Source organism: Lynx rufus, unplaced genomic scaffold (genome assembly GCF_022079265.1).
Source record: "Lynx rufus isolate CCGP_SWC_20201006 ecotype Redwood Valley unplaced genomic scaffold, mLynRuf1.p SCAF_27, whole genome shotgun sequence".
Lineage (NCBI taxonomy): Eukaryota > Metazoa > Chordata > Mammalia > Carnivora > Felidae > Lynx > Lynx rufus.
This window is the reverse complement of record NW_025814842.1, coordinates 2011211-2023530: the sequence shown is the minus strand read 5'-3', so window position 1 is coordinate 2023530 and position 12320 is coordinate 2011211. Positions and strand designations below refer to the sequence as shown.

Sequence of the window (12320 nt, the reverse complement as noted above, 5' to 3'; positions counted from 1 at the left end):
AGAGAACCTATGTGGTGCATGTACAGTGTGTGAGATTACAATCCCAGCAGGGTTTGATGCAGTACACCGTATAATGCGTTAAAAGTTCCACGGTCACATTAATATACACTCCAGGTGGAATAAATAAACAACCATAAATAGCCTCAGCTCAGACTTTTGTCGACAAATGAGTTCAGGTAAGAACAGTTTTGCCAACCAATGAATTCTGAAAGGCTTTCAAAAGTTTTCCGAATTCAGAACAGCAGATAAAAAGCCGTGGACATGTACTGTCTCTGTAACTAAATGAGAGGAGGTAAGTGAAAAACAGAATCAGGAAGGGCAGGGGGACTGTGGAGCTCCAAGAGTGGAGCAGGGGGTACAGGGGTATAGGTGGTCAAGGTAGCAAAAGCTTTTGTCCTCCACGTGGGCAATACCTCGAGGAAATAAATGGAAGTTGTTAAGATAAGCAGTTCAGGTTCTCTGTGCCGGTGGGGAGCCACACCCCCTTTGTGTACAAGCGAGGACACTGACGAAAAGAGAGCCATGAACCTGCACTATATGTTGGTGCCAGAGCTAGACCAGTAATAATCTGCCAGCATTTCGGCTACAACGCGCTACAGTGGGTGAGGACTCATTCATTTGTTCACCACACCAAGAGAAGTGTCACATTGCACTCATTCTGGAACGGGCAACTGTTCTCTAAGCACTTTACAGATATCGACTCAGTTGATTCTCACAACAACCCATTTATCAACATTTGTGGAAACAGCAGCACACAAAAGTTATAATGACTCCCTGGACACCAAATACATAGTGAGCACCTGCTCTGTGCCAGCCCCTGTTCCAAGGGATGGAAAAAAGGCCGTGAATAAAACCAAGCCCCTGCCCCAGAGAGCTTACATTCTGGACATGGAATGCTCTTGTAGATGATAGATGTCAGGTGGCTGGAAAAAGAAAGCAGGGTGAGGGGACAGAGTAGGTGCCCTTGGACACCTGTATAAAGGAGCAAGAAAAAGCATAGTTGCTAATAATAATTTCAATAAACTCTGGAGCCCGATGTTCCTAAAGATCTTCATGATGCCCACCGAGTTGCAGCGCAAACGCAGTATTTTTATTGTCGGGGGGCTACTACATCAGAACCCTAGAGCCTAAGATAGAGATCAGGGAGGATCATTTTCTGAACGCCGGGTGTCCAGAACTAGCAGCCTGCACAAGCTCCTTGTCCCTTTTAGCGTTAACCTAATAAACAGCAGCATTCTGCTCTGTGACTGGCGCACAGGCTTGTCGCGGAGCCTCCACGAGAGAAGGCGGGGGACGCACTCCGGGAACGGTTAAGCGCGTTCCCGGGGCTTCAGCACCGCAGGGCTCCGAGCCTCGTCCCTCTGGGCGCGCTGCGGGTCGGCCCTCGGGCTTCCCGGCGCACGCGCAAGGTCGGCCGGGCTCTCGGGCGCCGGCCACATCCGGGGCTGTGCGGGCGGCGCGGTTACCATGGCAGCGGGGTCGCGGCAGGCGCGCGGGCAGGGAGGTCCGGAGGCTGCGGGCGGCTGGGCCGCCGGCGGAGCCGCACAGCCGGACGATCGCGCCCGCAGCGCCGAGGGGCGGCCGGGCGGCGCCGCAGCCATGTCACTGGGCACCGCGGATCCGGCCTCGGAGACGGTAAGCGCGGGCGGGCCTCCTCGCTCCCTCCAGCTCGCCGGCTCTCGGGGCCAGGCGCGGTCCGGAGGAAGGGGCATACGGCCGGAGGCCGCCGGGTGACAGCTGCCATTATTGTTACCGCATAAGACCGACCCTTGGGCCCCCGCCCGCGTGCAGCCGGCCGGGCGTCGCCGCCCCTCACCCAGCCTCCAGCCGCCCCTAGACCCCGCCAGCCCGTGCACAGGCCGCCGCTTCCAGGAAGCCCTCCCGGACGCCGCGCCCTCCTTCGAGGCCCCGGCCTGTGCCGAGCCCGCTACCGCGGTCCGCGGGGCGACGGAGCTTACTGCGTAAGTGCTGGCCCACCCGTGCCTCCGGGGCGGGGGGCAGCGGCCGGCCTGGGTGTGCAGGGGGAAAACCCCCGGCCCCGACAACAGTGCCCTGCCCGGCGCTGATGGGAGAAGGCTTCCCCGGGGGAGGCGTCCCCAGGTTTACTCCTTTGGGTGAGGGCAAACGTGCTGTCCGCTGGTGCCTTTCCCAAGTGTTTTGGGTGCGCCCACTACCCGCTGGAGGGGAGGCATCCACGTGGGTAAGTGGCATTCCCGTTGGGGGAGAAGAAGGCAGGAAACAGAACATCAAGATCACTTCAGAGAGTGAGCTGTGCAGAAAATAAAACAGGCCCCATGTGATGGAGGTGTTGCAGAGGGCTGCTTTAGACGGGGTGCCCGGAGCAGCCGCTCTGAGGACGCCCTGGATGAGGACGAGAAGGAGACAGGCTGGTAAAGACCTGAGAGCAGTGGGGCAGCAGCATGTACTAAGGTCCTGAGATGGGAGAGTGGGGTGTGGCGCAGCGCCTGCACGAAAGCTTGCTGGGACCTCCTGGGGGAAAGGGGTGTGCATGGAAGGTGGGCACCCGCCTGGCCACGGGAGCCGTGCAGGCCATGCAGGGAGCGTGGATTTTATTGCAGGCGGGGTGAGAAGCCTTGGGAGGGCTCCAGACAGAGGGAAATTTGCTCACTTTGCTTTCTTCTCACTGAGAGGGCAGCACTCAGCTGGGCTGGACAGCGAGGGCCCAGGCTCAGTGCTGTTGGCCCCTGGGAGCGACTGAACTTGTCCCTCAAGGCAGCGAGTCTTGCCTCATCTGGGAGGCCCGCCCACCTACACGGGACTCAGTTACCGCCATGGGTCCTTCATCTTTAGAAAGTGACGTTTTGTGTCGTGATTGTAAAACTCATGACCGTTAGAGAAAACTTAGAAAGTCCGTTTACCTGCACAAGACCTGGTCAATATCTAGCGGATTTCCTTCCAATCTTTTTGCAATGCATCTTTTTCCACGCACCTTTGAAAAAAGTTGAGAGCATATTTGACTCGTTTTGTCACCTTTACTGTTTAATTTGTTGTGAGCGTTTTCCCACAGCCGCACGTTTTCACGAGCATGATATGAAAAAGTCTAACCTGTGGATGCCCTTATTGTATTCACCCATTTCTCTGCTTTTTACTCTTTTGTTTTCGCTGTTCAGCTATTAGAAACAGTGCTACTATAAACATCCTTACGCACATAAACATTTGCTAAGCCCCTTACGTGTGAGGCTCTGAGGACACAGAACAAGTTAAGCCATGTTGCCTTGGTCTCCAGGAGTTCGGTCTCGTGGAGAAACTGTTGCAAAGCTCTCTCCACGTCTAGGAGACGCCCTTGGTCCAGGCTAACTTGCGGCTTTTCTGCTAGCTTGCATCTGTGCTCAGTTAGACAAGAACCTCTTGAGAGCAGGCGCTGTCCAGTCTGTCCATTCTCTCAAGTCCCTTGGAATAGAGCTGCCTCTGGGCTTGCTCGTGAACTTTCGCAGAGCGCTTACTGTGTGCCAGGGGCCTCACCGTGCGGCGGCTATAAGCGGCTCCGCTGACCGCAGTACAGAGCCACGGGGGTGACGTAGAACCTGAGTGGGGCCACAGGTGATTTAAAGGCCAACATTCATAAAAAGGCTCACAGTTTCTAGAACGAGACAAGAAGAGCATTTATTAGACATTTACTACGTGTAAGGTTCTATGTCGCGTGCTTTATTAGCCCCCTGGCCCAGACCTCAGGTCTCCTCTCCCCCCAGCCCTGCCCCCGACCTTTGGCTCACAATCTCCTGTGCTCTCCTGCCTCCCAGATCACCCTGCAGCCTCACAGCACCGCGGCTTGAACATATTTATAATGGCTGCTCTGAAGTCTTTGCTAAGTCCCTCATCCGGTCTCCTTCAGCAGTTTCTATTTCTGCTTTTTTCCTGCTTCTAACAATCACACTTTCCTGTTTCTCTGGGTATCTCATGGTTTCCTGTCGGAAGCTAGACATTTAGATGGAATGTGACAGCGACCCCGGGTCGCCGCCCCTCCTCCGCATGGGCTTGGTGTTTGCTTGGTGGTCCGTGTTCGGTGAGTGACTTAGCTGGACTAACTCTCAGGTCCTCCTGCCCTCGCTGTGCAGCCTCTGGTTCCCTGCAGGGTTTGTCTTAACTTCACTACCTAGGGGTCACCCTTGGGTCAACAGAAGCCATTTTTTGATCAACGGCTGTGGGTAAGCCCCTTGGCCTGTCACACTGCGTGTGCCTGTGTGGGCGTGTGCGTGCGTGCATGTGTGCATCTGTGTGCGTGTGGCTTGGAGGCTGCTGTCACGGTGCGCGACTTTACGGTCTTGCCCACCCGCAGCCAGGGACTAGTAGCTTGGGTTGCCCCTCTCCGTCTCCCCTGCACGGGCAGCCTTAGACGCGCACGTGCCCTCCGGACCTCTAGATACTGTACCTCTAGGCCTGGCTCCTGGGAGCGGCTCTTGTGGCGGGGTGGTTTCTTGTCCAGCCAGTGTTTGCTTCGAGGTTGTGCTAAGGCCCCTCAGCCAGGGTTGGTCTAGGTGTGTGGGGAGATTTTCCAAGCCCTCCTTAAGCCCACGGCCACGTGCGTGCGGTCTAGCACTTGGAGGCAGCCTCCCTGCCCCTCAAGGTCGACTGTGACCCCAGGAAGGCTCTTCTGGGCTCTGTTAAAGCTTCTGGTTGCTCTTCAGATTGGCTTCCTGCTGCTGCCGTCACAGAGCTAGGAGGGCCCTGTCATGGCTCCCCACCACGTCCCCATTGTCTTCAACTTGGCATTGGAATTAGGGAGCCATTGGGATCCTCCACTATGCACTACAAATACGGGGCCAACAGCAGGGACGGCCTCCTCGAGTGACAGTCCTGTTGTGGTGCGGGGAGGTGGGGGTCTGACCCTCCCTGAGCGGAACCTCTGCCCTGCAAGCGAGCTGGGGACCTAGAATTCCTAGTCGGCTGCTCCTGGGGTAGGGCTTACACCCTCCTTCTGGGCGCAGGGAATCTCCCCCACCGTTCACCGCTGTCTTGCCTGCACCCACCTAGAGCCTATCTCCCTGGAGTAGTTCCCGTGGGACAGGGCTGGGGGTGGGGGGGCAAGGGATGCCCCAGACTGTTCTCTCCCAGATTTAGTAGATTTTCTTGAGTGAATCTCCTCCATTGCTCTCTGCCCTTAGGCCAGTTTCCAGAAACCCAAATGATTGTTTGTTTGATGACTTTCTGTGTTAAACGGCTGTCTGTTGAGGAGACAGTCGTCCGAGCTCCTCATCCCATCATTCTGGAAGACCACTCCTAGGGAACGTATTGTATTCCTTCTTCTCCGACACCGTGTACTGAATCCCCGCAGGCTCCCCCGTCTCCTTCGAGACCCGCTCTTTTTTCCCAGTGTCTGCTTAGTACACATATCCTTCTAGTGCTTTTGAAAATCCGGTAGAGGAACGTGTTCTCCTTTGTTGAGGAAGCTGGGATGCACAGGGTCAGTGGTGTGGCCAACGTCACACAGCCGGCGGGGAGGCATGATGCTGCTCTGGGCCCCGTCGGGCTCTCCGCCCGCCTGCCCCGCGGCCGCCCCAGGCACCTGACACCCAGGGAACGGGTGCGGCAGCTCAGACTGTGCTCAGAGACATCGACGCGTTCATTGTCTTTAACGCAGCCCCTGGTCTGTCTGCTGCAGCCTGAAGAGGTGAGCCTGGAGCGGCTCCGCGTCCTGTCCCGTCCCGTCTGGCAGGACTGGTGGGCAGAGGGAGCGAAGGCAGGGAGGATCGGCTGGGGGGAAGGCGTGGTGGCTGAGCGCACCTGTGGGAGACAGATCCCTTGGTTTTGTCCACCACACAGGTAGCCTTGTTTCCCTGTTGAGCCTTCAGGCCATTAAACAAGTAATGATGACGAGTGTCCACAGAGAAAGCCGTCGCTCCTCCTCTGTGCGGTTTCCAGCGGGTCCACACCCGCCGTCGGCAGGCGTGTCCTTTGTGATGCCAGGGCGCGGTCGCCACCGTGTCTCCCCAGATCCGGCACGGGATCTGCACGTTGAACCTGCTGCCCTCCCTTCCTAAACGTTGGGCGTCATTTTCACACGCTTTGCTCAAGGAAGACGCTCTGTGATCGTCACGTGCTAGTTGTGCCTTAAAACATCACTTGTGAAATGGCGCAGAAAATCCGTCAGTGGCTGATGGAAGATTCTGTTTATTTGGGGCACACGACCTTCCCCCTGTCCCACATCAGGTCACGCCACACCTTTAGTCCGGACCCTGTGTTTCAGATCGCTGGGCTGGAGGGCTGCCCCGTCCCGACAGCGACACCTTACCCACCCCCCACCCCTCTGGCACGGCCATATGTTTCCAGTGGAACATCTGCTGGAAGAATTGTTCCTTAAAGTACTGATACTATGGCCATATGGCTTAGTCCGTACTTGTGCTTTTCAGAAGGCAGCAAAGTCCCACGACGACACCGTGTGGGTTCAGCCGCACCCACACGGCTTGCTGAGACACGCTCACCAGCCAGACACAGCCTTCTCGGCTCCCAGGACGGGTGTCAGTTCCTAACTCCCGGCAACCGCACCGCGAATCAACAGCACGGCGATCAGAGGGGATTTATGGGTTTATGTGTGTTCCTCCTTTCCCTTTTTTAGGATTTAAAACTGAGTAAGTGAGTTAGCACAGAAACAGTCTTCTCTTGGGAAATGACATCCTCGTACTGAAATTAGGTGGTACAGGTTTTCCTCTACCCCCCACGGCCGGGCAGGAAGGTTTCTACGGCCAAATAAGGCATGTATTAATGCGCGTGTGTTTTTAAATGACTTTGGCTTGTTCTTGTCGGGAGCCAGTCCCAGGTCCCTTGTGCCTTGACGTGAAGATGAGTAAGAGAGCATTTACACGATGTGAGACACGTTCCTTTTCTCCAAAACCGTTTCTTTATCGACAGTACATAGCGGATCCTTGGATGTGGTGCCGCTAGATGGACAGACGTGGAGCAGCCCGAGGGGGTGGAGCTTTGTGTCACGTCCGCCACCGATCTTTGGGCTGCAACCGAGCGGGCTGGCCGCTGCCCACTTTGCACGTTCTGAGCTAACTCGGAGTGGGTTTCTTGAGTCACTGCCTCAGCAGCCGTGGATGGGCTGTTTTCACTTTGTACGTGTGACCGTGGGGGGCCAGGCAGGTTCCCTAAAATTTCACTGTTTCCATCTCTTCTTCCAGGGAGATGACAGTCTATCCGCAATTACCTTTGACTCTGACTTTGAGACGGTGAGTGTGATCGGGGCACAGCCGCTTGTCCCACCGCTGGTTATCTGGCCCCTACACGTTACCCAAACACGCCCCCGGCTCTTTCCCCGCAAACGTGACGTTTAGAGCCGGAATACACACTCTAGGGGCTACTCTGCACTTGAGGAGTTTTGAGCCCTTGGTTGGTATAGGTAACCGTGATTATAATTTTAAAACTTGTATCCGGGTGTTAGTTGTGAGCAGAGTATATTTGAGGCACATTCTAAGCTCTTATCCTGCTTCTGGTTTTGGTGTAACATGAAGGGGGGAGAGGGTTCTAGGCTGGAGAAGGGATTCGCTTTGGCAGCCGCGGCTCTGGCGGTGTGTGATGTCCTGGCACGATGGCCCCAGGGTCCCCTGGATGCCAGGAGTGGCCTGAAGGGAGAGTGGCCAGCAGGGGTCCCAAGGCAGAGCAGCCCCCAGCCTGGCCGGTCCGGGTTTGTCTGCGGAGCCGCGCTGGGTAGAACGTGCGGCCTGCCGGCTTCGCGGTCACAAAAAAAGAGCACAAGGCACGTGTCCAGCAGGCAGAGTCACAGACGAGCCTCAGCACATGGCTCTGAGGGCACGTGGCACCAGCAGGTCTCCGTTCCACCTCGGCTCTGTGCACTCGAAGGGGGACATCACGCGCCCGTTGTCTGCAGTGAGGGACCTCTGCAGATTAGGGGTGTTCCCTCAACACCACTGAGGCCGTGGACCCGAGATGCTCCCCGGAGGAGTAGGGATCCAGCTCACGTCCAGGGAAAATTCAGATGGCAGGGCTCACGGTTCTGCTGGACGGGAGGGAAGAGGGATTCTCTGTCCAAGAGGAAGCCGATGAGGTTTGTCCTTTCCCTGGGCACACGGCAGGGCCTAGTTCTGCATCTGGCATCAGGGTTGCCCTGGGAGACGGTGTTCCGACAGGGCCCCTCCCGTGCGGGACCATCCCTCCCCAGTGGGGTTTGTACTTGCCGTATTCCTGCCGAGTCCATCCTGGTGGACGGTCACACCTTGGCGCTGCAGACACTGGCCTGAGGACAGTCAGGGGGGCCGAAGATAGTTGTTCGCGTGGCATCTTCAGTGTGCTTCTAGGTAGTGTCCCGAGAGCTCCGGGAACCCAGTGCGGCCAGAACACCGCACGCATCACGTTTCCCGGGGTCACCTCGCCGCGCTGTGTGTTTCTTCCTGGGCTCAGCCTTCACTCATGTCTCTGCTGAGTTAACCTCTTCTCTCGCTGCCCTGCACCTGCTCTGACCCGTCCTGAACATGCCCGTGCTTCACTTTTGGGGCCATCGGGCTCCTCGGGAAGGCTCAACGTGCTTTACATCATTTCTTTTCTTTCAGAAAGCAGAAAGGAAAAGTTTCCACAAACCTCCACCCACATCACTGAGTAAGTATGACCAGGCCCTTCATCCCTCCAATTTCTGCACTTTAACCCAGAGAAAGGGTTTTAGAAGCTGTCCTTCCCTGATGTCTTGGGAGAAAGATCAAGAATGTCTTCTTCAAACACCTGGGGTTATCAAGAAGTGACACTCCCACCACTTGGCTCCATTTTGTGTTGGGGTCTCGGGAGCCGGCACTCTCGGGGTCCCCGCCTTCCGTGTGGCCCTCGTGGTGGGGTCTCGGGAGCCGGCACTCTGGGGCCTCCACCTTCCCTGTGGCCCTTGTGGTGGGGTCTCGGGAGCTGGTACTCTGGGGTCCCCGCCTTCCCCCGTGGCCCTCGTGTTGGGGTCTCGGCAGCCGGCACTCTCGGGGTCCCCGCCTTCCCCCATGGCCCTTGTGGTGGGGTCTTGGGAGCCGGCACTCTTGGGGTCCCTGCCTTCCCCCATGGCCCCCGTGGGAGGAGGCCCAGCAGGGGGCTGAAGCTCCCAGGGGCCGCTGTCCCAGGAGCCTCCTGCAGACGCAGTGCTCTGGCCTCTTGGGTTCTTTCCCTGCCCTCTGAACCCGCTTGTGTCTTCCGAACGCTCCTCGGCCAGAAGGCCTCATCCCCTGGGGACTGAGTCAGAGCTGCTGTGGACGCCGTGCTGAGCGGGTGTAGTGGTTTTCCGGTGGGCTTGCCCTGCTGCATCTGTGGGCAGGTTCTGTGTTCCCCATCCTCTGCGGGGAGACACCATCCTTGGCCGTGGGCACGCGGGTGGCTGCCTGCTAGGGACGATGTTGCAGGGATGGGTGTTGCTCTGCCCCGACAGCTGGCGGAAGGCCGGGCAACTTCTGAATGACAGCCATTTACTTCTGACAGTTCTGGAGGCCCAAGTCCAAGACTCGGGTGGGTGTCAGCACGGTGGTTGTGATGAGGCGTCTTCCAGGTTGTGGGCGGCCGCGGCCTGGTTGTACCTCACGTGGGGGAAGGGGTGAGGGAGCTCTGGGACCTAATCATGACCTAATCATCTCCCCCAGGCCTCACCCCGACACCATCACGTTAGGGTTCGCGTTAGCGTTCAGCGTACGACTGAGGGGCACAAGCGTTCAGTCGTGGCAGATGGGGTTTCAGTCCAGACGGCCAGCCAGGCCTCTCTTCTTCCGGGCCGTTCCGACACTGCTCTAGTGCACAGAGAACCACGTGTGAATTTGATGCTTAGGAACGCCTTTCCGACAGAGCTTAAATCCCGGATGGGCTTCCTTTTGTTATCCAAAAGCCCGTGGCCGTCTCTGACCTCCGTATGCGTGTATCTACGTTTCTTCTATACGAGTGTATTTCAAACGTCTCCTGTGTGTATGTGACGCACTCAGAGAACACGACTGGACTTTCATTAGCCCAAGAAGAACATAATTAGATAAATTCCTGCCAAGAAAAGAAACCATGTTTTGTATTACAGATAAATATAAACGTTAGAAAGAAATCCGTTGGGGTGCCTGGGTGGCTCAGCTGGTTGAACGTGCGACTCTCAATTTTGGCTCAGGTCATGATCTCAGTTTGTGGGAGCAAGCCCCGCTATCAGTGTGGAGCCTGCTTGGGATTCTCCCTCGCCCTCTCCCTCTCCCTCTCCCTGGACCTCCCTGCCCTCCGTGCTCGCGCACCCTCTCCAAAAAATAAAAAAGGAAGAAAGAATCTATCAGTTTGGGTTTTTGATGTCCTTCCTCTCCTTCCATGGAGGAATTGAGAATTGATGTGAAGGGCGGGTGTGTGTGTTTTAAACCTTCTTGTTTTAGAACCATTTTGTTTTAAGTTCTCTTCGGTTACAAGGTAAATATTAGAACATCTTTAATTGTTTTTACTGAATATCAGCGTTTCAAGTGTTTCAAATAGTAATCGTCCAATTGTTTGTATCTTGGTTTCTGTAAACGTCAGAGTCGTGCTTCACGTAACTTAGAACGGTGAAAGCCCCAGAAGTATCTAGAAGTCGAGGGGTGCTGAACTTCAGCACCCTGCTTTCCCCCGTGCTTTCTCCCCGCAGCCCACGCTGGGAGTCCCGTATGGCCCAGCCCTGGTCCTCAGAGCCTTTTTCCACCCCCCGACCTTCAGGGTCCTCTCCCCAGCACCCCGGCGCCCCCTCCCCTGGGCTGGCTCAGCCCTCTCACACCGGGTGAGCCATCTCCGCTCAGATGCCCACTCCTGTAGCGGCCTTTGGGACACCAGCCCAGCAGGTGTGCTTCGTCTGGTTTCCTGGGCCGGGACAGCGGCAACCACGTGTCCCATTCACTTAGCCAGTGTTGTTCTTTAAGGCCCGACTGGATTCCAGGGCCCAGGGCTCTGCTGCTCACAGCCCCGCTCGCCCAAGTATCTTGTATCTCCCGACTCCTGTTTCCTTCTGCCTTCCCACTTTTGTCCACGTGCGTGCGCGTTTCCTGAGGGATCCTTACCGGTCGCTGATAGCTCACGTGGGCCAGGGAGGGAAATGTTACTGGTGGAGCTTGCCCCTGATGGCCAGCTTACTTTATAAGTGAGCACTTAAATGGACAGGGTTTGGAAGGCCTTCAAGCATGCCCCCAAGCCGGGGCCCCGTGGTCCCGCTGAGGGAAAATGCGTCCAGGTCTAACGAGTCTGTTCTCTCGTCCCAAATTATAATGAGAAATCTCCCCTAAATTTTGAAGCCGTGGAGAAAACTTAGAGATTTTTTTTAGGTTTTTCAGGACTTACCATAGACAGGAATTTCTTTGCTACTTATAAACATGTTTTATGAACAACTGAGTTATTGCATAAATGTGTCCGATTTTACATAAAGAGATGAAATCCCAGATTAAAAAGTAACTTTAACATGTTTCCCTTGTATGAATAACATAATCAAAAATGCCCAGAAAGGTAATTTTTTCTCATTTCTTCTACATTTTTTGTTTTACATAGTAAGTTCTAGATAGTATTACTTGTGTCCCTAGGTAGCAAAGTGAAAAATATTTATACCGTTAAGTGCAAAGGACAAAATTGTGTGTTCACTGTTCTGTGACTATAACACACCTGTATCTGGGAACATCAAATACTGGTAGAATTATGACTAGATTTTTAGATAAATTTCCTCTTACGTTATGTCTTTATAATAAAATTCCAAAAACAAACATAAGTATGTACACATTCCATATATATATATATATATATATATATATATATATATATAAAACTATGTGATATAGCTATATAATATGTAGTACATAACCATATGCTGTGTGTTTTTCACTTTTGTCAGAATGTTCTTATGAATGTTCTGGTACCATTTTTGTGTCACTAAAGCACAAATGTTGAGAGGCATCGATACCTTGCCCCTCTGAAACCATATATTGGCTTTTTAGAGTCACCTTATCACTCTAAACCGAGGAAAGTGGCATCCTGGAGGTCTCTGAGGACGGCAGCAAGCATGCCTCTTGGTAACAGAATGTCCTTAACCCCACAGAAGCTGTGGCTGGGAAGCTCGAAGCCAGGTATGCGGTACGTGGTTGGTCCGACAGAGAGGCCCTTCCCGCTCCAGAGGAGGGTTTGACCAGTGGCGGGTGGTGATTTAAGATCGAGTTCGTGGGGTGCCTGGGTGGCTCAGTCGGTTAAGCGTCCGACTTCAGCCCAGGTCACGATGTCACGGTCCGTGAGTTCGAGCCCCGCGTCGGGCTCTGGGCTGACGGCTCAGAGCCTGGAGCCTGCTTCCGATTCTGTGTCTCCCTCTCTCTGACCCTCCCCCGTTCATGCTCTGTCTCTGTCTCAAAAGTAAAATAAAC

General features: G+C 55.1%; 1 protein-coding gene across 1 annotated transcript in view; it reads left to right on the top strand.

Annotated features, from left to right (window-relative positions):
- The first annotated feature begins 1528 nt into the window (after window positions 1–1528).
- The window catches only part of IQCE (IQ motif containing E), a 40188-nt gene continuing 29396 nt past the window's right edge, over window positions 1529–12320 (top strand). Inside the window, exons 1-4 of the mRNA XM_047089069.1 lie at window positions 1529–1635; window positions 7140–7187; window positions 8526–8571; window positions 11904–12032. Coding sequence (XP_046945025.1) covers window positions 1600–1635; window positions 7140–7187; window positions 8526–8571; window positions 11904–12032 — 259 coding nt within the window. The 5' untranslated portion in view covers window positions 1529–1599. The remainder of the gene's footprint in view (window positions 1636–7139; window positions 7188–8525; window positions 8572–11903; window positions 12033–12320) is intronic.